The sequence below is a fragment of the Haemorhous mexicanus genome, chromosome 1, assembly GCF_027477595.1.
Source record: "Haemorhous mexicanus isolate bHaeMex1 chromosome 1, bHaeMex1.pri, whole genome shotgun sequence".
Classification (NCBI taxonomy): Eukaryota; Metazoa; Chordata; class Aves; order Passeriformes; family Fringillidae; genus Haemorhous; species Haemorhous mexicanus.
The window spans coordinates 85,718,371-85,744,067 of record NC_082341.1 but is presented as its reverse complement, the minus strand read 5'-3'; the positions used below and the strand labels follow the sequence as shown (position 1 = coordinate 85,744,067).

The 25,697-nt window shown below is 41.3% G+C and overlaps 1 protein-coding gene across 2 annotated transcripts in view; it reads left to right on the top strand.

Annotated features, from left to right (window-relative positions):
• GRB10 (growth factor receptor bound protein 10) overlaps positions 1 to 25,697 on the top strand; it is a 144,863-nt gene that overhangs the window by 46,568 nt on the left and 72,598 nt on the right. For both annotated transcript variants that reach the window (XM_059855472.1, XM_059855480.1), the window contains exon 3: positions 14,639 to 14,732. In XM_059855472.1, coding sequence (XP_059711455.1) covers positions 14,639 to 14,732 — 94 coding nt within the window. The remainder of the gene's footprint in view (positions 1 to 14,638; positions 14,733 to 25,697) is intronic.

Below are 25,697 nucleotides of genomic sequence, written 5' to 3'. Positions count from 1 at the left end.
GTGCTTCTTTTGGGAAGAAGTATTGAAGTGGAAAATGAGGGACTTAGCAGTGTGACAGAACCAAAGGAGAACCTAGAGGTGCTAGACAATTGTGCAGGTGTTTCCTGTCCCAGCACTGTCCCTTGTGGCTTCCCAGCCAGGCTCTTGGTACTCAGTCTCCTGTTGTGGTGCTCTCCTGGCTTCCCTGATGTTTACTTTCTCTCACAAGGCTTACATCCAAGCGGACTGTCTGCCATGCTGCCGTCTCAAAGGACCTAGTGGCAGCTTTATCTCCCCAGGACTGTCCTTGGTGTGGTGTAGGGAAGCTCCCCCTTGCTGAGTGTCTACCCTCAGATCTGACTGAATGCTGCTGTCCTTTGCTCATGACTGCCTCTGGCTCTGAGTTACTTGGTGGGAGGCACTGGGGGAGTCCTGGCCTGATGTTCCCCTTTCCTCTCCACTGGGGGCCCATTGCAGAAGAGATGTCACCTGCATACCTGGAGGGCACAGAGGCAGTGCAGGTCAGTGAGCAAGGGCTGACAAAAGCCTTTCAATGCATGAACTCTTTTATTGATTGTAAAGGGTTTGTGCCTATCCTGGCAAGGCTGACATCTCCCTTTCCTGCCTCTGGGTTTTCTACCTCTTCCATCTCTGGCAGAGACCTGACCTCCCAGGTTTTTCTTGAGTGGTTATAGTCAGGCTGATGGGGAGTAGTGGGTGGGGGAGCTTGGGAGAAGATGTTCTAGCTCTCCTGGGAGGAGATCATGGGCTCTTTCAGGAAGACATCTTGGCACTGATGCTGTCAGGAGACTACAGTTAACTGTATTTATGGGTAGTCCATTTCCATGGGCCATCTTTCCTCACCACTCTCTGTGGGTCTCTGGGTCTCCTGCCACCTGGTTGGGTGAAGCCCTTTTATCCTGCACAGTCTTTCTGTTTGTTTGCACTCAGTTCCCCCTCTGCATATCCTGCTTCTTCCAGAGCCCTTTCTTGGGCTCATTCTTTGTGGCCACACCACCATGATCTCTGTCACCATGATCTCTTGTCATGACCTCTTGGAAAGATTTCTGCAGAAGGTAACTCCAGGATTGTATGTAACATACATGTTACATACATCCATAAATAATCCATTTATGAAAGCAACTTTTTTACTCACCCAGACATGCCCTTTCAAGTTAAATATTTTTTTCCTTTTCGAATTCAGGATAGACCTAAGGAGTTTTTCAACCCGAATATAAATGCCAATATTTGAGGTAGTCACCTTAAGTGTTTTGTAGCTGGAAGCATTTGTAGAACCCGTTTCCTAAGGTAAAAATACTTCAGAGGGCCCGTTTCTGTACTTTTGACCATATATAAGTATATAAGCCAGTGGGTTGCAAATTTGATGGAAAAAATTCCTTCCTATGTATTTGCTGGGGAGATTTCTGCATGACATACATTATTTTTTGCCATGATGTGAGCAGAAGGGTTAACTGAATTGTGCTAAAGATATTCTGAAAAAGGCATCTCTTGCAATCTTGTTTTTTCTGGAGTTCTTTATGTCCTTGGAATTATGACAAGCTGCTGGCTGTTGAGCATGAACTGTCTGTATGGTTAAGTCACAAACCATAACTGCTATGCTGGATGAGAGCAAGTTGGAAAAATAGTTTTTTGACAGCGTATCTTTTGAGTATGACTTGCCCTGAAGATTAAAATAAACCCAAACCCACAAGACCAGAAACTTCTCATCTGTAGCATCTTCTGAAACAGGGATATTGACACAATAACATGTATTATTATGATGTAAGATTACATGCATGCTGTCAGTATTGTGGTGTGATAATGAGCTTCTAGGTAACCTGTCACAGTTAATTTTCTTGGTTTAGCTAAATTAGTAGTCTTCTGTTTATCTGTATGCAGAAGATGGCCCATTCCTCTCACCCACAGCTTGATTCTGAAGCCTGGTTCAAAGTTTTTCCTCTTCTCCTCCTTATGCTGATTCCATTTTTTTTCCTTTTTTTTTTTTTTTTTTTTTTTTTTTTAATCTCTGATTTGACTATAATCTCAGCAGGAATGTTTTCCACCATGTTTTATTTCATAGACCTGCATTTTTGGGTTAGGAAGAATAGCTCAAAACTAGAGGAAGCAGTACAATAAATACTGATTGTACTGTAAAAGGTACCACCCTGAATCACCATCCAGCTGAAGCGTGGTAGCTGCTCATGTGCAAGCTGCCAGCCCCTTGAACTGCAGAGTAAACAAGTTACTTCCCCTCCCTAGTCTTCAGCAGTGGTTTCACAGAAGAGAAAGAAAAGCCACTTCAATACCAGTTGAACAGCAGCTCACCTGATTGCATCCCATCTTTTCTTGGAGTGCACAGTAGAAATCCGTTTGCAGAGGTGTTCTTGCGGTTGATAGCAGTAGTGTTCAGCGTTGCTGAAGCCAGCACGATCAAACATTGCATATGTGGATTTATTACAACTGTGGGATTTCTTGAACTTTTCTTCTGGCTGACCAGGTTTGCAATCTCTGTTCAAATCTCCTTGTCTGGAGACCCTTTACCTGGGCAGGTCTTGTTTTGAGGTGGTTTGCTTGTTTTGTTTCATGTGCTGCCTTGGCAATGTTTGGCACAGCAGACCTCCTTCCAGTAGCATACTGGTAGTTATGAAACCCTTTTGATCTGTTGAGGCTTTAATGTAGCCTCAGAGACTTTGTGTAGAATTAAGGCAGCTGCTGCTAACCATGTAGGAGTGCCTCAGTGTATGTTCTGATGTACTGTGGATAACTTCCTTGGATGTGTCCAGTAGGTGTTAAAAGAAGTGGTGAGGAGCTGTATAAAAATAAGTGGTCACTTGACATACTTACTTTTGTTCTTTAAAACAGAACAAAACAAAAAGAAAACCTTCTAAGTATGAAGAGATGATTGACGTGCTTGCTTTTAGTGTGCCAGCTTCTGCAAAAACTGAAGATTTATACTTTGTATTGTGTTTTCTGGGACTGCGTGCAATTTTACATGTAATTTGTTACTATTTAAATGCAAATTGCTGATCTTTTGTAAATTTCTTCCTTCAGAGAATGTTAAGTCAATAAAGATTTTCTGATAAAGCCATCTTCTTAATGCAGGATAACTGGTAGAGCTACTTGCAATTAACTCCCTTTCCTCAAGGAAAAGAAAACATGGCAGCCATTACCTTGAGATGGATGGAAACAAGTATATATTTTTACTGATACTGGAACAAGTGCAACAGTGATGCACATTTGGTATGGTACCTAGATTTTTGGAAGTTAGACAGAGATAGGTAAACTAGGCAGAGCATTGAGAGAAGTTCTCAGGCTAAAAAGTCCCTTTGAGGTGCTTGAATTTTACTATAGTCCAACCTAGATACTTGTTTTCCTAAGGACAATGAAGATGAGGAAAATCAGAATCATTTAGGTTGGAAAAGACCTCTAAGATCAAGTCCAACCTTTGACAGATAACCCCCCTGTAAACTAGACTGGTATTAAGCTCCATGTCCAGTCATGAACACCTCCAGGGATGGTGACTCCATCACCTTCTTGGGCAGTTTGTCCCAATGTTTAACAGCCCTTTTCATGAAGAAATTCCTCTCCATGTCCACCCTCAACCTTCTCTGGTGCAGCTTGAGACTGTGTCCTCCCATCCCGTCGCTGGTTGCCTGGGAGAAGACGCTGACCCCCACCTGGCTACAGCCTCCTTTCAGGCAGTTGTAGAGAGCAATAAGGTGCCCCCAAACCTCCTTTTCTGCAGGCTAAACAACCTCAGCCCCCTCAGCCACTTGTCCTAGGAGTCATTCTCTAGACCCTTCACCAGTGCTGTTGCCTTTCTCTGGGCTTGCTCCAGCACCTGAATGTCTTTCTTGTAGTAGGGAGCCCAGAAGGGGACACAGAGACTCAAAGTGTGGCCAAGTACAGGGTGATGATCACTGCCCTGGCACTGCTGGCCTGTTTTTGATACAAGCCATGATGTCATCAGCCTTGGCCACCTGGGCACGTGCTGGCTCATGTTTGGCTGCTGTTGACCAGCGCCCCCAGGTTCTTTTTTGCTGGGCAGCTTTCCAGCCACTCTTCCCCAGCCTGGAGTGTTGAATGGGGTTATTGTGACCCAAGTCCAGCAGCTGGCACTTCAACTTGTTGAACCTCATATAATTGTCCCTTTGATCCAGATCCCTCTGCAGGGCCTTCCTACCCAGCAGCAGATCAGCTTTCCCACCCAGCTTAGTGTTGCCCATGAACTTACTGAGGGTACACTTGATACCCTCATCCAGATCATCAGTAAAGATACTGAAGATGACTGGGCCCTATTTTGAGCCCAGTAAGTTTCTTTCATTTTGAGAAATTGGAGTAAGACAGTAATGCACCGGAGTAGTCAGGATTGCTCATGTTGTCAGTCTTATCTTAATTGTTTTCTTTCCCGCTGTTATGAATTGACAATTTCTATGTTGGTATTTCTGTAATGCAGGCTGCAGCACCATTTGTGTTAAAAATTTTGTCCAGCCATTGTGTGCTAACACTTGGAGGTGGCAACTTAATGAAGTCTGATAGAGCATCACAGTGAGGATTTTTTTTTCAGGGAAACTGTTTTGAACATCACAGTGAAAGGTGCAGTTATGTACGTGACTTTCTTAGAGGTGCACAGGTTAAATGAGATTCATACATGATTAAGGAAAGAAATGCAGACATTCATGCAGGTTGTTCTGTTAGTAATGATGCGGGTTTTTTTTTTTTTTTTTTTTTTTTTTCATATTCTGAAGGCTTGCATTACTGCTAAATATGCAGTGCAAAACCACTATTTTAAGTACTCATATATTGCAGACTGTTTCTTAGACTCCAACATTTTTTTGCATAAACTACATTACTGATTTACTCAGACTGTAACCCTGATATTTGGTTAGGGGAGAACACAGCAGTCTTCCAATACAAGATTCATTAATCATGAATAATTGCTGTGCCTTAGACTGGTAGACTGTGATTTCTGGGGGGTTTAAGTAGGGTATAGAGTAGTCAACCAAAGTGTTTAAACATTTGCCCCATTTCTGAAATTCTGAAATGTCTTTTTTGTTTGTTTGGTTTTGGTAAGCCTTGCTGTTTTAGAGGTGTGTAAAGAGTTAATTCTGTATTAAATTGAGAGCAAGTCACCGGAACTACAAATGCCCTTGTCTGAAGTGAGCATTGAGTTCTGGGGCAGTTGGCAGCATGTAACAGGAGAATGGATCTTTATCTGAGCAGAAAGGCATGTAGTCCAGGTAATTAGGATCATAGGTTTGATCAGATGGGACAGGCACTTGTAAACCTGGTTAATTATGTATCTAGTGCCAAGGATCACTGTTGGGAAGAAGGGGAGGGAGGGGTACCAAGCACACCTAAATTTCAGCAATTGAACAAATTGCCTAGAAAGCAGGGTGATGAAGTCCATGTTGCTAATAGTTGAAGCAAGGAAAGATAGCAAAAGTAGTCTTGTATGAATTTGTTCAACATGACACTTGAAATTGGTCAGATTATCAGTTTGAAGACCTGAAGAGCAATTACATTAGCAGGTGAGAGTTTGCTCACTGACATCCAGTAAATTTTAATGGTCCATGTGGGCATAGTGGCTCCTTCCCCACAGGAGGTTTATAATTTTATCACTTCTGTCAAGGGCTGTGAAGAACCGTGTTTACTTGTTGGCCCATTCAGATTCTCAGTTTGAACCTGAACCATGACAAAGACAAAAGGGGGATAGCACTATTGCTAGGTAAGAGAGCAGACCCACGTTCAGATGGTATAAATGCCTTTGTGTTTCATGCTACTTGCATTCCTTTGTTAAGTTTCATCTGTCTTGATGTCTAGGGCTTCCTAGCTATAAGCTTGCATACTCTTAAATGTAATTTAGGTTGTCTTGCTGTGGTTGCCACTTCCCAAAGCATAGAGATTTGAATATAAATTCCTGAAGAGAATGCACTTGTATGGAAACAGTGGTTCCTTCAACCCACATGGCATCTTCCCTCCTCTGATCCCTCCCCTGATCTGAGACATGGAAATGCATTGCTGCAGTGCCAAATCCAGAGTCCACCAGCTCATCCTTTCAAGCATTGAGCCTTCCAAGGTTAATTCAGGGCATCATTAGCCTGTGCTAGGACAGACTGTCCAAGGCATTTTGCGGAACGTCTCCTGTCCACGTGGTAGAAGGAAGCTGTCAAAACCTGAGTCCCAAAGCCAGTGTTCTTGGAAGCAGCTGGCCAGCAGTGCTGCTATAACCAAAGCAGTAGTAGATTTGATGCCAAGTAGAACAGATGAGCTACCTTGTGTTTCACAGGTCTGAGCATGGGGAGGCCAATGTGTTGGAAAGGATCAAATATCCTGTACTTACTTTCTGTGTTACGGCTTCCCCCAAAATAATAGATGAGATTTTTTTTTAATACACGCTTAAAGGAAATAATTTTGAAGATGTTTTCTCAGATTGGACAGGTGCATTAGCAAGTGTGTGATGCTGAAATTTTCCATTGCACCAGAGTACAAATATTCATTCCCATTATGGGTTTTTTTGTCCTTCTGATGAAGAAGAAATATAGTCTGACAGGGCACTTAAGAAACTTGGACAAATATGCAAAGTGACCCTGGTAAGGATTCTTGAATAAGCTAAAGGTTTTATGAGCAACAACACATTGTTGTGAGTTGCATTACTCCCTTAGATTATGTGAGCACCATCCAGTATAGTAGTTAAAATGTATGAACTGGTGCTTTTGGCTCAATTTAAGTACTGTAGTCTGTTACCTGTCAGTTCTTTGATACAAGATCTAACTGTAGATCTAACAAGATCTAACTTTAAAAAAAAAAGAGGAATATGACATACTGCTTTGTTATCCTTTCTCAATGTAAGAAAACTCATTTTTTAAATTTAATTCTTATTGAAAAGTACAGTTCACTCGCACAAATACCAGATTTTTCAGGAACTTCAGTTTTTGAGTCAGTATTGACCAAAACCAAAGGGCTTTGAACATGCAGCAAAGGATGTAGCTTTGAATATGGGTCTTTGTCAGTGGCAGTCCCTTGCCGGTGAGAGTGACTTGCTTTGGAGGTAAGGCTAATTTACAATTAAGTACAAGCTAGAGATACATTATCAGGTTCTGTGAGTGCCAGCAGAAGAAACAAAATTTCCTTGTAAGCATGCGACTTTCCTACTGTGAAGAATTTTCTTATATAAACTTCATTTATTCAGTGGTGTTTTGTTAGAAATGAAAAGAAGCCTAGTTTGTTAAAAAAATAAAAGAAGTTAAAGGATACTTTATCAGTAAATGAATACTTCATTTTTCTAAGTACTTTATAGGTCAAGACACCTTTAAAGGAATGATTGCCATCACTGACAATTTTGTGCAATTGTTTCTTTTTTGTATTTCAAGACTTTATTTTAGCTGTAAACTATGTAAACTGTCTCTAACAGCCACAGTGGTTTTAGTCTCATTAAAAATAGAACAAAGCTTTTAGCATTTCTAAGCCTGTCAGTTGGATTCCCTCATTGCTAGCTGATTAAATGACAGCAACTATGATGCATTGAATTTTCTTCTACCATAATAAATGTCATTCTGGTCCAAGAAGTGCACACTGTGGAGTATACTATCCATTTTCTCTGTGCAGAGTATGGGGAGACAGCTCAATTTTTGCAGAAGTGGTTGGTTCCTACTAAGAGAGGACTGCATCTAGGGAGAGAGTTCTTGCCAAATGTTGGGTTCAGGAGTGTTGAAAGCCCTGTTATTGCCAGTTTTGCAAAGAACAGCCTAGAGAAGCTGAATCTCTAGTGTTAGTCTGTATGCGTGCTGTAAAAGTGCATTGCTGGAGCTGTCAGCTAACACTCACTATGTTCACTCCTGCCTTACTGGAGAAAAGTCTTTTAGGAGTAAACAGCTGCTACCAGATACTGTTGGGGGTTGCTAGCAGTGGTCCAGCTCTTGCTAGACTACATTAATTAATTAATTCATCAATTAGTTAATTTTCTGGATGCCAAAGAGACGCTGGGTGTTGGGTCAGGGGGTGACAGAAAGAAGCTGGCTTGATGTTGCTTTTTGTTTTGCCCTGATAGTAATTGCAGTGCAGGTAGTGATAAGTCACATAACTAGACTCCTAAAAATAAATCTGAAGCACCTTCAGAAAAATAAGTTTCTGGCTCAGCTATAGCAGTGGTTTCTATAACTGTGTTGGGCTGTAGCTTTTAGGAAGAAACACTTCAGTGGCTCGGGGCATGCACACTATGGGGTTTCAGTGTTGACAACAGGGTCCAAACCCCCACGTTTTTTTAGACTTGAAAGTTTTCTGATCAGTGAGTTGCTAAAGCCCGGGGGGGGTCAGGAGATAAGTTCCTCCAAGGTCAGACTGACAAGCCTTTCTGCCTTCCCCTGTATCATGGGATGTAATATAATTCCTGTGATTCATTCAACAAATTCTCTGCCACTGCAGAGACATGGACCACGGACGCAGGTCTGTCTTTTCCTTTTTCAGGAAAATCAGCCTGATTTTCCTTCTCCCTTCACTAATTCCTGCTCTGTTGTATATGTTATGTGGTGGGCTGGTAATTCTGCTGAGGGTTGTAGGAATGTGTGGATCACAACAGGTCTGTGTGCCCTGCCAGGTTATCGTGTGTTTTCAGTGATTTGTGGCACAGAGGATTGGAGGTGCTGTGGTGTGTCGGGAGGAATGTGCTGCTGCCTTTGCTGCTCCTTTAATCCCGAACTGGCTTGTTTGTTCTTGGTCTCCAGGGTTATTGCTCCCAGTCTTGACAGCCAGTACTGTAAAATCAGAAGGATTCCTGCAGTTAGTGGCTTTGCTACTTCAGGAGAGAAAGCCCAACTTTTGACAAAGCTAAGTGGCTTTATTTTAAGCCCTTGTTTGTACAAGCTCTCTTAGCAATGGGAATGCTAAAATTCTAGGTTCACAGTTACTCTGTTGACTTACTGAGCCTTTCACTTGGCTCTTACCTAGTCAAATGACTATAGTTAAGAGGCAGGAAACCAGGTTACAGGTCTTTAATTATGTAATATGTGGGTTGTCTGAGAATGCGCTTTAAAGTTTTTTGCCTACTGTGCAAAGCCTGTGTTTTCTTTATTTGTATGACATGTTAAATACTCTGGCAAAAACAGTAAAACATACACACGCTGTTTGAGTAAACTTGAAATTGTTTGCAAAGCAGTGACTTTGGACAAACCCAAGAAACTTGCGCTTCCCTTGGGACTCTGAATTGGAGCACATTTCCTCAAACTCTCGGGTGTCAGCTTGCTGAAAATACATTGTACCAAACAGCTGTCTGGTAGGGGACTGTGCTACTGTGTTTTTAAGAGAGGAACTTCACATGAATTACTAATCAACTTTTGGAGTTTGGATTAGAATTTGAACATTGGTCTGGATATGTCAGTTGGATTTATTCTTGTAATAGCCTGTGTGTTTTCCTTCACAGGGCTAAGAATAAAATTCAGTGTGCAGAAACTCTGGATGGCTGTGGATACCAGTAAGCTATAGGAAAGTTTACTGAGATGAATAGCTGGCTACTCAGCACTTAGCATAATTGAGTCTATTATCCTCTTTGTACATTTGATGCTTGAAGTAAACCAAAGCTCCAAATTCATGGTATAAAGAATCAGCATAGCTTAAAAAGCGGCGCAGGAAGTTACTTTACATAAATGCAAACAGTCTTTTGTTTGGAAAGCAAGTATCTTATGAAGCATCCTCAGAAGAAATGCTGTCTAATCTGTTCATTGCCTAAGGAAACTCCAGGGGCATGTTAAGAATGACAGTACTGAGTCAGATAAAGAAATGTTTGTCTGTGTCCTTCTTATGAGAGCAACACGTTGTAGATACAAAGAGAGAGTGTAATTTCTCGAAGTATCCGCCTTCTGCTCCTGAAGCCTGGAGCTGTGTCCACTTTTTCACAGCCCTTGGTGTTCACTTCTTCAGTGAATTTTTGTAGTTACTTTTTTGTCTGGGAACCACTTACACTTGAGCACTCTGCAATAGCTTTCTCAGTCTGTGCTAACATAAGGTACTTAATTTTGCTTTACTCAGGTTGCCTGAATGGAGTAAAGCTGTGGTGGTTCAAATAATGACTTTGCTAATTTTCTCTTTATGCTCAGCTAGTTTTAAGACCTGTACCTTGGTGTGATGAAGGAGCACCGCCAGGTTGGCAGGGAGCTCCTGTTTGGCAGGAGTGCCCTTTCTGCAAACTGAGGCATATCTGCCTTGATAGTCTCCTAAGTTGCAGTGAGACTTGTCAGCACGTCTGACTTTACTTTCTGTTGTGCTGGACGGTGTACAAACATCAGAAGTATGTCATGATCTTGGTCTGTTGCTGTGGGACTGCTGGCATGAGTATGCGTGACTCTTGCTCAATTGAACCTTTTGTTCAGGGGCACGGCAGTGTGGGTTTGCAGGCAGCTACAATAAATCCAAACCCAGGGACTGTCATCTTGGTGGTCTGGACATCCTCAGTCTGGCCATGCTCCCAAGAGCTTCCGAGAAGCTGTGCTGCCACTTGTAGCCTTTCTTCATCTTGTAAACTTGCAGAGACTACTGAAATTAGAAGAAGCTGAACCCTTCAGGGGATTTCCAGACTTCTCCAGAAAGTTGCTCTGTCTCCTCTTATTCTAGACCCCCTTTCTTCACAAAGAACAAGGGAGAAGGGAAGTATAAATGATACTTCATGATTTGTACATTCAAATCTGCCTCCTCCCTTCTCTAAGCACTATTTACCTGTAAGATTACCGGGAATGACTGACTAGATAACCTTTGCTGAAAAAACTAGAGAAGCAGCAGTAGAGTGGTAGCAGCACAGTGGTCTGTCTAATAATGCTGTCTCATACTGATAAATACTCTCCTGAGCTACACTGCAGGTGGGAACAGTGGCACTCAGAGCCAAAGAGGTGATTAAAGAGCACGTGTGCAGACAGCAGAGCTGCTGTAGTATATGTCTGGCTGATTCTCTGATTAAAAGATGAGATTTAATGTTTTCTTAGATAACTGAAATGCTTATCGTGCTAGCACAAACAGCAGCAAACATTGTATGTCATAGTTAAGGAGTGCAACTTGAAAGGTCTTGGTTATAGATTGAAAAATAAATCTAGATTGTCCTGGTTACTGATACGTAGAGATAACACTGTCTGTGAGTGGACTTTGGCTCTTAAGGCGATGCAAGCACGTCACATTTTGTGTCATGCAACATAGGTTTGCAAAAGGACACTGTAATCTGACCTGTAATGATGGTGTGTTTGGCTTTATGAAATGCTAATGCTTTAAAGGACCCCGCTTCAGGTCCTTCTAGCACTCTTGCTAGTGCCTTGATTAAATCATCCTTGGTTGCAGAGACCGACTGACAGAGAAAACAGCACATGCAAAAAGTCAGGAAGGGCTAATGCTCAGCTAGCTTCTAAAAATACTACAATAGCTGGATGGTACAGTAAGTTAAGTAACATGCTTTAATTTCATATTGAGAGCATTTATTGGAAGAGCAGGGAGAGCTGGGGATTAAACCATGAAGCAAACAAATGACTTGCTTGGAGGCTGCTTTCAACTGCAGCGGAGGCATGGTGACAGACCAAAGCAGGTGCCCACCTTGCTGGGGGCCACGGCCTCAGCCCTGAGCTGGGGCCCGACAACAAGGCTGCTGGCACAAAGTAATTGTATAACTTTATTTCCTGCCCCCCTCCCCTTTCTTCTTTTACCCTTGTTCCAGCATGTGATCTCCAGTGCAGCTGGCCGCGTGCCAGTGTTTGTCTGTGCACAACGGACACAAACAGATTCTGGAGGGTCATGTGAAACTACCCCTGGCTCTTTAAACCTCACCGCCCTTACCTTTTCCCCTCCACTGCCCGCATTGCTCTAACAGGTGTGGCTTTGTTTATGCACGGCCTGTCGCTTTGCTTTAGCACCTGGGTTTTGCTGGCCCGCAGTGTCCGGAGGAAACCTTTGCCTCCCTGTTTTGCTCAAGCTGCCAGAGAAGTCTCTGGATCTTGCGGGCAGGCATTTGCACTGGGCAAAACAGGCAGGGGCATCAGCTTTCTAAGGGCAGCCCCAGCAGTCATTAGTCACTGTAACCTCTCTTCTGAAAACTTTGATCTACCTTTCCATGGCTTTGGCTTAACTTTGTGAGTAAGGCCTGTGGTTCTCAGCATCTTCTGGTACAAGATGTAAGGTGATTCCAGAGAGGGTGTATTCCTATTCCTGTAAATTTTTAGCAATTGCTAGTTAAAAAAAAAAAAAAAGAAAAGTATGGTTTAATTGAAGAGTTACAGCCCTGGAGCCAGGTGAAACCTTGAAATAAGGTCTTTCAGTTAAGTGTTTGTGTGTTACTGCTGTGGGAAACCCAAATGTAAAATCTTGCATCTTGGCCCCATTTCACCTTTGTTACTACCTAGTATTTCGTGAATCTTGCCTTCCAGAAAGGACTTTGATATGTTGGGGCAACTGAAAGCACATTTAGTTATGTGTCAAATAGCTTATAGCTGGTTTTCTTGTTCCAACTTTTATTTCTTTTCGGATGCCCTGTTGCTCTTCCGAGCCAAGAGACAATCTGTCACTGCATCCCTGCATTAGACATTGTGACTTCTTCCTGGGAAGTGGAACTATGGCTGCTAACCTGCATCTTTGAGGTTTTAGCTACCCTATAAAAGTTGGTCATGTTGAATTTCATGGAGGGAAATGCACAGAGTAAATTTCTGGGCTGGGGAGGGATGTTCTGCTGAGTTATCCATGCCTGTGATGCTTACCTCTTATCTTTTGTACTGAGAGCAGTCAGCTTCAGCTTTAAGTTTTGACTGAAACTTTCCTGGATAAGCATCTCCTCCCCACTGTTGCCCTTGGCACCTTGGAAAAGTTACAACTGAACTTTCTGGGGAACAGATTCATAATTTTGTATGTTGTTTTTGCAGTTGCCTTCTTATGCTGAAAGTCCCAAATTTCCTGCCTCAAATTTAAAATGGAGATGATGTGGGTCAGGTCAGTGATGGCTGTGTGGTATCCCAAAGAAAATTAGATAAATCCAGTGAAAATGACTAGTGCTCCAGAAGTACTATTAATGTTACAATGTGATACCCTGTGGTTGCAAGGGATTTGATGAAAACAGGAGCTGGGGAGTTGCTTGTTCCTACTAAGTGTTCAGTTAGCACCAGTGAAAGAGCTAACAAATACCGCTGTGTTTCAAGAAAGTAAGAACAAAGACAGTTGTGCTGACAGAAGGTCTGATGTGGTTTGGTTTTTTTTTTTTTTTTTGATTTCTGAGAAGCAATAACAAAAACTCACGAGGTAAGGAAGATGTGGCGCATGAAACAGCAGCCAGTGTTGTGAAAATCAGTGTGAAGGATGTAAAGAGCTGTAAGGGGAGACAGCCAGTATGGAGGCAGACGTTTGAGTGGTCCCAGTTGTATCTGGCATCGATAGATGGATGCCATTTGTATCTTATCATACAGTGTTTACTCATAAAAACCTTCCTTGTCAGTTTCTGTCTTATAAATGCCTGTGGGCTTCTGAACAGATCCCTGATGGTGATGACACTTGAGAGCAGTGCTTGAGTACTTGAATCAAAGTTCAAGCATTTGCTAAGACAGTCCTTCTGATGAAGAGATAATTTATTGCATATACTATATAACTATATACAGTTCTAGTCCCCAAACACTAAGTCCATTATGATTTTGAGCATTAGCTTATACTTTGTTAGTGCTGGACTGCGGGCTCATGGTTGTGCGTGGTTGAATTGCCACTCAGTGTGTGCTTGTTTCTACTCTGCCTTAATTACAATGCCATTTGCCATGAAGGTGGTTCCTGTGTTTTGACATAAAAGCAGGTCATGCCATTGTGTATTTAGCCCACACTTGGGGCACAGTGGGATCATGTGTATAGTCATGTATATCAGAGCGGCAGCTTATGCTTGGTGATATATCATTGCAGACAACTTTGCTCACTTTTCCATACCCACCCTTAACTGGTGTATGCAAAGGTATGCCAGTTTTGTAAAACCATGCACCTGCTCTTAATCCCCTTCTCATTCTTCTAAAATGTGACTTACCTTGCTTTTCCTATTTTCTTTTTTATATTTAAATTTTCCTGCTTTCTCCTAGTTGTCTTCTTTGGCAATATCTGTGAGAAACTGTGGTGTTTTAGACTTAGCCAAATTCAGTTTGCGTTAAAACTCATGAAACTTGATCTTGTGAGAATTCCAGTATGAAAAAACAACAGGTTGGCATCCAGAGCCATGGATGTTTATCTAAACTGAACTTCTGATTTCTCTTGAGGTTTAGTAGTTCACTACTGAATTTGTTTCAGTCCAGTTAATTAGTTACAAAGCCCTAAGCCACAGACTTGGAATTAAAGAAAACAAAGCCCCAAGCCTCCGCATAATTTGATGCAAGAAGAAACTTTTGTTATACTAGGAAGTGCATTTACATCACTGTTTCTCTGTTTGAAACGCAAACTGGTGTACAGATGAGCCAACAGCACAGTCATTGATTCTGGATCCATGCCACACGTATTAATATGACAGCCTAGTGTCCCCCTGTGATCTGTTCCCCCACCTTCTCTGACATTGGTTTCTCCTTTCAGAGGCATGGCAGGGTTTTTTGTTTTGTATTGGTGGTTTGACTCCATGTAATGTAGCTTGCAGGGAGTACAGAATGCCTGGTTTTGATAAGATATTGTGCTCTTCTGTTTTTAGGACAATGTAGATCAGACTTCAGCTCATGGTCGGCGGGATCTGGTGGAACCGGGTTTCCAAGAACCATCTAACCGCATCTCCCTGAACCACCAAGGTAAGGAATAGTGCGTGGAAATCCAGGCTTCTCAGGCCAGTGCAGGCATGGTTTTGCCTCCATGGCTGTTTCTCCTCACTGGGTGAAAAGGAAAATGTTCTGGATGGTTGGAGAAGAAGAGTTGAAGAAATCAGTGTTTGTCACAGCTGTCCTTAGAGCTGAGTGAAGGTGACGAGGGACTTTGTATGCATCTCAAACCTTGTAGCCCAAGATAGGGTTACTATCCTGGGGGGTAGGGACATTCTCCATTCTCACATTTTTATGAGTGGGGAGGAGGAAAGTACTGACATTAAATTCAACATTTGTAATGTTAAGGTTGCATTAAAAAAAAAAAAATTGACTGCCATAAGACAGGCTCTTGCTCAATGTCTGCAGTAGGAGAAAAAAAAAACCCAACATGTTTACTTGTTTTCCATGACAGAAATCAGCTACTTTGTGAAAAGATAGCCCTGAACAAGATGTTGTGATGTATGTGTAATAGTTTAGCTTCTGTAATTCAACCATTCAGAAAAAGCTAAAAGAAATCTTAAAACTCTTTACTGATTTTTGTCTGTTCAGAGACCTAAAAAACAACAGTTACTATTATTACAGAGACTGTTCAGCTCAACTTTATTGTTTTAGGTTTGAAATAATTGATAATAGTGTTCTTTTAAGCAGTGAACTTTCTTGCCCTCAGGCTTCCTGATGGTTTAATTTGAAACCAAGTCCTTGAACGTCATCTTCAAATGTTATTTCTTCAGTGCAACAACGAATAGTAATGCAGACAGAACAAGACTACTGAAACAAAAAAGATTACAAGCATATTACTTAAAATATTTGCCAAACATGACATGCTTAACTTTTCCTTTAAAAATTCAGCTTTTTTTAATTTGTCAAGGGCAGCAAGACTCAAATTTCATGACTTGTAGATTATCAAGACAATTAAAGTTGCACAAACAAGTCCCAGAGTGTAATGAGGATTGTATTTTAACTTACTCCCCTTTGCATGCTCCAGGTATTCTGGTGTTTTATAATGCTTTGTTTTCAATTGAAAAGAGAAGGCAACAGGTTGCAATGTAATCCAGTCTAAAACTTACAGTAGTAGAGGCAGTGTGTAGTGGCATGTTTGCTTGCACAGAACACATTTGGGAAGTTCAATTTTTCATGAGTTTTAGAATTAAAAAGGTTTATTATATTATTTTCACCTATGTCAAGATGTCCAAGTTGTGGAACAGATCTATACATGTGACTTCTGAAGCTATTTGTAAATATCCCCCTTTAATCAAGGGATTTTGGAGGGTGGGGGGGGAACATCCTGTGTGGTCCGGGTTCATGTGTTACAGTGCATGTGTCTGCTGCTTTTGAAGTCTGAACATTTATAGGAGAAATAGGTAATGCTCTGTTTGGATGGCAGAATGCCAGCTTTGCAGCCTGACATTTTCCCACTTCCTTTGCAGATCCTTCTTTTCCTCTATCAATATTGTACTGCAAAAGGATCCATAGAGTGTCACCTGACATGTGGCTCTTTCTCAGCCACTTTGAGACAAATGTTCAAATTAATTTAGGAAACAGCTGTCTTTAAAAAAAATGGTTTGTATACGGGGTACTGGCAGTTCAATGCCTGTTGGTCAAGCAAGACCCATTTAATGTTTTTCCCCAGTACTTTTTGAAGTAAAGATTGCTTATGTATCCACAATTTGTTTGGGAATTTTCTTCTATATCAGCTGACTGACAGCAATCAAATCCACTGTTTCTAATATCTTTCTACTTTTGTTGCTTCAGCAAGTACATACTACGGTATCAATCATGATGCTGTTATGTCAGTGGTCTGGATTAAGAACTGAAACCTAAATGCTCAACGGTGGCCTTTAATGCTGAGCTGGGCTGTCGGAGTTCTGCCTTTTTGCAGTTTTGGAGGGAAGCAAGGTCCCTGCTGCTTTGGTACCCTCTGGGAAATGGAAGTTGCTGTAAATGTGATGTTACATCACGTCTTGAGTGTTTGGTCTGCCCAAGTAGGAGCATCTACGCTCTTTTCATAGCATATGAAATAAATATTCTTGTCCAAGAACTTGAATGTACAAGTATTTTTGGAGCTGGCATATATTCTAGAATTCCAGATTAATGAATAGAAAAATACAACATGAAGAGCTTCAGCCCAGGGAGTTGTGACATAGTCTGAACTAGCTCCCAATACAGTCATATTAATCACATAGTAAATAGGAAGATTAGATTTTTACGTTCTGTGGCTACTATTTGCTTTGGTGTTTGTTATTCTTATACTAAACTTTGTTATCCATTACGTTCTATTAAAGCCTGGCTGGCACTGACAGTGGTTTAAAGCTTAAAAGAGTAAACTTGTATCCAGAAGCAACTTGCAGAACCACTGCAAAATAATGTTTGGTGGTATGCCTTGATTATGTTGATGATAAAGATATTTGGAACAGACTATGGCAATTTTTTGCTTCCAGTTATACTTTCTGACTTAAGCACTGCCTATTAGGAGATCTAAAGCTTTCTATGATTGGCATGAGCAGAAATTGGGAAAGGATTAGAGTTGGCTAAAATAATTCCTGTTTAGGTGTTCTCTGCCTTTTTCTCTTTAGTGTGTTGTGCGTTAAACACTGCAGCTGAACTTTGAGCAGCCATAGTAGTTACATTATTTTATGTGTGCACTTGCAATTCACACCTGACCACATTGCTCAGTGAGCACAGCAGATTTGCCAGTTTCTGTTGAACATTAACTTGTGGTCCTTTGCTTTTCACTGGGAGAGCTTTCGGTACAAGCACCTGCAATTCTGAACCAAGACTGCTTTCCACAGCCTATAAAAATGGTGATTAGCTTCTTCCCAGGCATCTGAATCCCTTTAACACAAACTGGAAAAAGAGCATTCAAGTGGAGACTGAGATAGCCCTGCCAACTGTCCCCTAGTGAATAAGCCCTTTCTTGTGAAGGGTATTTCAAGTACGTGTTTCCTGCTGAATCACTGTTTTTAAACAAGCAGATGCTTTATAACTCTTCAGCTTCATCTTTCAAAAGAATGTCTTGTAAAGATTGGGGAGCAGAAGATAGTTCTGTAAAGTGAGGGGTCTTTAGAGTAGGAAGGTTTCATGTGAAACTAATGTGCAAAATTGAGTGCAGATGGAATAGTATTTTTTCCTAGAAATGGTTAATAGCTGCTTTTGTGTAGGCATGCTAATAAACTTGCTTACTTTAACAAATAAGTATTTTATATCAAAGCCATTATTTAGTTTATCACTTTTCAATGATTTTGCTAATTGGGCAAGTTTTGTTAAGGTACTAAATGCAAAGAGTGTGAACTATGATGTCTTTCCTATATTCCCCACAGGATACTTCATAAATCAAATGTAATAGAAAAGAACAAGCTGTCTTGCTGAGCAATACTAGTATCCACTAATGTAAAGGAACAGATATGCTTCATAAACCTATGAAAAGTTAGAAAAAGATAAGACCAGCCAGCCAGGATTTGGCATTTAATAACCATCAAGTCTAAGTATTTCTGAAACAGTCCTTCCAGAAGCTGTAGTAAAGGCCTCTAAGCTTGAAGAAGGAAAATGTGTCTAAACTATGTGGCTTTTTTGAAGAGAAAAAGGTAGGAGGTGAAGATACAAGCAAAACAATTATTTTCCATCTTCAAAAACACCAAGAGGAAGTGAGAGCATGCTTAGGAGGCAATGTCATGTATCGTTATTTTCAAAACTTTTTCCTTCTCACTTTGCAAAAGATTCAGCAGTCACAAATGTTTGAAATTTTGCCATGACAAGTTTTCTGCAGTGTGTAGCCTACAGTACTTGTACTCTGTCCAGTAGTGAGAGGCAGAGCTGGGGACCCACAGTAGTGGTTTTACTTCCAGTCCTTCCATTCACACAGGGATGCCATTTAGAGGCCTTCCACAGAAGGGATAGGCTCCCGCATTTGTTCTCCTTTGTCCCTTCCTAAAGGGCGCTTCTGGTTCTCCTCTCTCCCTCAAGTATCCTGGCAGTGCAGCCTCTGTTCCCCTTGGCTGCTCTGTGCTGCTGCTGTGTGATGACACCAAATTTAACCTTGAATGTGTTTCAGTAGCAAGACAAAGCTATTGTGTAGATTTCCCTGTGCTGCTGTGGAAGAGCTTTGCTATATGAATTGTGATGGCAAAATGCACAATCTACAGAAAACTCTAAGCCCAACAGAATTTGTTGACTCTTGGACTTCAGGGGTTTTAACCTGCCCACCATGCCACTGCTGTTTCTCTTCTTCCTCCATACTTCTGGTGTTTTCTTTGTTGATGCATATTTTGGAGCTCATTTTTTCTGTTTGTTTTTCTAGCAGGCAGCAAATACTGCCAACTTCAGTCCCAGATGTGAAGCTTATGGGCAATGCTTTTTATTGGTACTTGACATGTACTTTTTGAGATTGCATAGCCACTTCTTATTCAGAATTTTAAAGCCAGGCATAAATAAGGTACATTCTGTCACCTTGCCTTTTAGTAGAAGTATTAGACTTGCAGTACTGGCACTTTCTGTGTGTATGTACTCATGGGATGATTGTCAGTTTCTGTACAAATGTGTTTTGCCATGGGTCTGTGATGAAAGATTGATCTTCCTTTTATTCGTGCATTCACACAAAGTCTTCCTTTCCCTAGGTGCTCTCAGCTATTGCTGGACTTGATGCTTTTTATCGCTGCAGTTTGCAGACAGAGCTGAGCTGAACCTTATGGTACCTCTGGCTCCACAGCCAGGTGGCTCCAGCAGGAGAAGGGAAATGGTGATAAGGTTGTTTTAGCGCACAGCTGTCCTTTCTCAAAAGCCCTTGGTCTTTCTTGGTTGGTGATGGTAGGAAGTCTTGCTGGTAGTGAGACAATGAATATGCTTTAGTTATGGATTGGGTGGGCACTAGATTTCCTGCCTGCTTGTACAGACCACTTGGCTCCCAGTGAAACCGGAGGGATCCCGGGCATCTGCCAAAACTTGAGTCATGCTACAGTCAACTCTTGAGGTGGATGCTGTCCTGTACCTTCCTGGCTAGTCATTAATATATTAATTTTTAGAGAGACAGTAAATGTCACCATGGTGGAAACTTCCCTTCAAGCACACTGGAACAGTCCTGTGTCCAAAAACTATAAGGCTGCGTAAATAGAGGCAGACCTTTGAATGAGCATGGGTGTCGGTGAAGTATTACAATGCCTAAGATTTAGCCCAGAGAAATAATAATGTGTAGCACTCTTTTTCTCCCCCACTGTTGTTATTACTTGCTTTTAATATATTTTCTTCTGTATTTGCCTCAGGATAGACATGGGAGGTTGAGGCGATGTTGTTATTCATTCTGTAGCTAAGGAGGAGTGTGTTTAGTAACAGTCGGTGCTGCTTCTGAAATGCTTCAGTTGTGGGATCTGACTGGGATGAGTTGGTTATCTGGTGTGTCAGAACTAGCCCATGTTTTTTGCAGAATCCAGCTGGTACTGAATTGAAAGTGTAGAATGAAAAACAAACATTGTTTGTATTTCAGAGACAATACTGCCAGACATTCATGAATTCTCGTGCTTTGTATAAATGTTGTTGTCATTGTCCAGCCTTAGAAAAAAACCACCATTAGTGCCAAAATGATTTACACTGACTAATCTTACTCGGAGAGCGGAGGCCCTGCTTCCTGCCTAGCTCATTACAGTACCTTTGTCTTCTTTTGGAGAATGCCTCCATTTATATTTGGTGATGAATCTTGTTAGCACGGCTACTAGGAGGGCACCCATAATAGCTGTGTAGAAGTTTAACTTCCCTCATTAGATTAGTTTCCAAACCCTTGGGCTGACAGAACTCTGAAAAAAAAAATTTGAAAAGAGAAGACAGTAGATTGGTGTTTAGTACAGATTGTTTCAGAGATCTGCAGCAAGCTGCAGGAGACACATGAACTGATCGAGTTTAGCTGGAAGACTCTGTACATAATGTAATGAAGATAGAGTGAAAACAGTGAAATGAAAAGAAACAGACCAAAAGATATTTAAACTGTAGCATATTCCAAGAAAATAAATCGTAGGTAACTTGTGGATTTTGCTTCATTTTTATTGTATTTTTTTATTTTATTTTTTATATATCAACTTTTTAGTATCAGCTCTCAAATAATCCATTTTGGACATATTTAAAATTAATTGTGTTCCTCTAAAGCCACATGATACGAATAAAAAAATATTGTAATATCTCATAGTTGACAAGCAAGGTATTTTCAGCCTGTTTATAATCTCAGGATTCAGTGTGTCAATCTGTTGAATTTCTCTGACAAGAAAGGATTCAGTGAATTCAATGCAGGGAAGGAGCCTACTGTCTTGTTTGTATAGGGTTTGCCTTGGGGCCTTTGTTCATTGGATGTTTACAAGGTGAGATGTAGAAAAACTTTGGACTTTTAAGTAAGCCTAAACAAAGAAGTACTACAATATTAAAAATTAATTTAAGCATTTTTAATTTTTTTTTTTTTTATGTAGCCTATGGAAGAAGGGTAAAGTTATTACCAGGTTTGCAACGACCTTCTTGCTATGATGGAGGATGATGATTGTTGGGGCAGAGTGTTGCATTGGAAGAGCAAGTGGAGCTGGACTGGGAAAGTGGGTTCCTTGCTCAAGATAGACCATGGGATGCACAATACTCACCCTTCATGACTGAACCTGTGTGGATGTATGGCATCTGAAATAGTAGTTTGGGTTTTTTTTTTTTTTATACTACAGATAGGTGTTCCTCCAGCTTCTCTTTCAAGATTTGTATCTGCTGTTACCATGGCGCAGAAGCGAGTAAATTCGCATAGTGTTAATTCAGGGTAATTAGAGGCTCCTCTCTTGTTATTGCTAAATTCTTGTCTAAGGCTTTGGGAGGGGAAGGTGTAAATTGGGCATCTGAGTGATGAGCTTCTCTTGCTTCTTTATAGATCTGTCTCAGAAAGAGGGCATTTACTTCCCTCACCCCTTGTGTTACCTCCTTGAAAACAAGTTAGCTTAGTACTAGCAGAAGTGTACCGCGGTGACTCTTTAAGAAACTCACCACAAATCAAATAGAGAGAGACACTGCAAAATCAATTGTAAAATCAAATATCCTTTTAAATTCTCTTTTGTCTTTAATATTAAAATATATGCATTTCCTGCTGCCACAGAAGAAGAGCAAATCAGCTGTTCTTTTTGCATCCTTTGGCTGGGTAGTGCAAGAGGCAGCATGGGATGCCCTCTCTCTTTGTTGGTGGGTGTGCACTCGGGGCTGTCTGGTGGAAGCTTCCTCCCTGTGCTGCAGCTATTGTGCAAACACGGCTCAGGGGAGCAGCACGATTTGGGGGTGTCCTGGTTCAGGGCAAATTTGGGAGAGAACCTCCGAAGGGGTTCCTCTGGAAAGCAGATTCAATCGGCCTCTCCCCCAACCAGTTTGGGAAAAATCCTTCAAGAAAAAGTGGGAAAAAACTGTTCGTTTCACAGGCAAAGCATTCACCAGCACAACAACAAAACAACAAAAAAAAAATTGAACAATACTGAACAATAAAACCCCTTGCTGCTGCAAAAGAGATGACAAACTGAGACAGTCCCCTCCCCGGGCTGCAGCTCAGCTCACTCAGTCTCTGGCAGTGCCGCGGCCCAGGCCCGGCCCGGTGGGCCTCAGGTGTGAGTCCGGGTGCTCCTCTGGTGTTCAGTCCACAGCAGGGTAAACAGGTCCAAAGGAAAGAAAGAAACCACAGACCAGGGCAAGTCTTTGTCTCAGCTAGCTAGAAACTAACTAAAAGCACAAGAGAGCTCTGTCCCGCTGTCTGTCCATCCCTGGACAACAGTCCAGGAGCAGGAATGTGGAGGAGTGAGTGCAGCGTCTGAAAACAAGCTCCACGCTTCCTCTCTCCCCCCTTTGCTCTAGGGACCAGTCTTAAAGTGCAAAACTTTTATCCAGCATAAACAGAACAGGCGATTGGGATACAAGGATCATATGGCCACCTCAGGACAGGGGGCTCTCGGTGAGGGGCTGGAGTGCCAGCGGTGGGTGCCTAAACCCACTGCTCTGTTGGCAGTCTGCAGGAGGCCAGTATTCACATCAGGGATTTGCTCATGCCTGGCAGCTGCCCCAGCCATGTGCCAGCTCCATGAGGTGATGCCACCGGCGGCACAGACACTTCCTGTGCCACTGCCACCACTCCAGAGGTGTTGGGTCACCCGGCCCCTCGCTGAGCAGGCGCCTGTGTGCGGGCAGCCTGCTGCCACAGCCTGGCTGGTGACTCCTTGGGAGGGAGAGTGCCTTGAACGGGCTGAGAGGGCTCCTGGAGGGGAGCACTGCAAACCCTTCATGGGGATGATGTTGTTCCAGGCATTCACTTTCTCGGGCTTGAGCTCACGGGTCTGATGCATCTGTTTGAAATGGTGTGCCTGGGGAAATTCAGATATCCGAGGGAAACCGGTGGTTCAGTATCTACCTTGTGATGAGGTGTTTCTCCCAGGTATAAGAGCTGAGCTCATTTCTTGTGTTTATATCACGTCTTTCATGAGGGAATAAAAGGCTGTTATCCTATGGGTGGTGCGCTTCCTCCTCTGAAAGTGTATTTGCTTAGCAAATGGCACCATTCTATTGCTAAAGCAGTTAAATTTGATCGATTTCACTATTTTAAAATAATGTTATATAGTTATTTAAATATACCCACTACTGTCCAACAGGTTTTGGGTACTTCTGGTCTCAGGTCTTCCTCTGACTACTGGGCAGCATTTTTCTTCCATTTGAGTTAGTGGTGCAAAATTTGGCTTAGTGATCTGAAATATCCTCTTTTAATTTAATGAGTGAAAGTTAACTGTAAAATCAGGGGATGAGCTTTTATGTTCTCTAGCAAAACTATATTGCCTTTATGTTTTCTTTTATGATCTAACTAAATTTCTACTGTCAACAGGTTAGAGCAAAAGGATGGAAATTAGTAGTATCAACACAGGCTCTTTTGATAGCTTCTGGATGACATTTTTAACATGGCTGAGTTGAATTCTTGCCTGTGCTACTACACCCTCTTCTTTCATGTTCTTGGATTTTGCATATTCCCTGTTAGGGGGAATGTTTTAAGTGTGTTTAGCTTTATGTAAGAAGCTTTTGAACCTTTTAGTGAAGGTGTTGCAGCCAAATGTCAAAACATGGCTGTGGGCACTTACAATAGTCTCAGTACTAATGAGCTTTCCAGCTAAGAAAGTTGATTTATTATGTAGTCTGGCTTTTAATCATGCTATAACAATGACAGTTGTTCAGTAAAAACAGTGTCTCTGCAACATCAAAATATTAACTTTGAATTCTGACACCTTAACCAAAATCAAACTCTAAGTTTAAAAGGCAGTTTGATATATGAAGGGGAAGAATATATTTAGAGATGGAAACAATCCATATTCACTGCAGCTATACCGTTGTATATTTTGAAAATAATCTTTTAAGAAGTATCTCTAATTTTTGAGATAAAACTAACAATGTCACTATGCAAGGTCAGCTTTAATGGAAAAAGATCTGACTTTTAGTATCTGATTACATGGAAAGCTCTAGGGCTTTAATCTGGTTTCATGACTCTGTGTTCAAATCTGAAATAAATCTATTCTGCTTATTCAGACTTTTAAGAGTATCATCTGTCAGAACCTGATTGCCATTTATATGCAGCACATGGAATGTTTGAAATCACTGTGACTGTTGAGGGGAGACTATTTTATTTTATAAATCCCTCTGCTTTGGTAAAAGCAGACAGATTTCTCAAGAGAACAGTGTTAACTGTGCCTCTTTGCTTTCTGAAGATGATGGGGGAAAATGGATCCCATTTTCTATGAAACTGATTTTCAAGAGTGTGGTAGCAGTGGTGTGGTCAAGTAGAGGCAGATGTAGTGTCAGAAACTGCTCCCTGAGTTGATATGGGTTAGACTTCATCTTTGCAAGAAACAAAGATGTTGTTTTAAACAGCCTTACTTCATCTGAACACATAACAATTTTGAAATCAGTTTTTTTTCTTTTTTCAAAATTTCAAAATGAAATCCATTTAACCAGATAAAGTCCTGATTTGCTCCTACCCCTGTTAAAAGCACACTGTACTGATTTTTGTTCTGTCTCTGACCACCCAGGCACCTTTGATCTTCCTTGTGCTGCAGGTGATTTTTAATAGCTGACACAGTGCAGCCCTCTTGTCTGCAAGCAATTCTGAGAGATGTGTCTCTGAGTTTTGGATTTTTGGTTTCCCCTGACCTTCAAAGTTATATTTTTGGTCTCTGTCAAAGTAGTGAGAGGGTGGAGAACAGGCAGTACAGCTCTTAGTTTCCTTCCATTGTTTGTCCTAATAAGTGTCCTAACCTTTGGTTTCTGTCTCTTCTATCCCATGACTCAGGAGAAGAAAAGTATAAGTTAATTTGCTTTGTTATGAGCTTATCTTTAAAGCAGAGCTTTTATCATCTTAGAAATTAATACAGAAATTCACTTTGCTTCTCTTTTAAAAAAAAATAAATAGTTAAATAAAAAAACAACCAAGCAATGTCTAGCTCTGTAACATTTTTAGGAGTGAGAAATAGAACGAGGGTGAAGACTTGTTTGCAATAGTGAAATGGGGCGTATTTCTGATACTGCAGTTCTCCTGCAAGCTTTTGGTGCTCCTAAAAGCCTCTGGTGCCTTAGGATTCCTTCATTCAACTACTTTGTGCTCCTCCTTTTCACTTGTTAGTTGGTCTTAATCAGAGGAAGAATTATAAATGCTAAACAAAAGTTGTCCTTGTGCTTAAAAATTAAATGGATTTTAAAAGTTGGCTGACAGTATTATAATAAATTTAGGTTAAGCAGTCTGAACAAGTATAGAATTTGTGTAAGTTTTTAATATCTTGTTCTGCACATTAAAACATTTTTCTGGAGCTTAAGTACTAGAAAAATGGGATTGTCACACAAAGACATAACACATTGTACAGCTGAGAGGAAAATGCCCGGTTCAAGTTATAGCTTAAAAATGATCTTCCTTAGAAATGTCTTTTCTAATCTGTATATAAAATA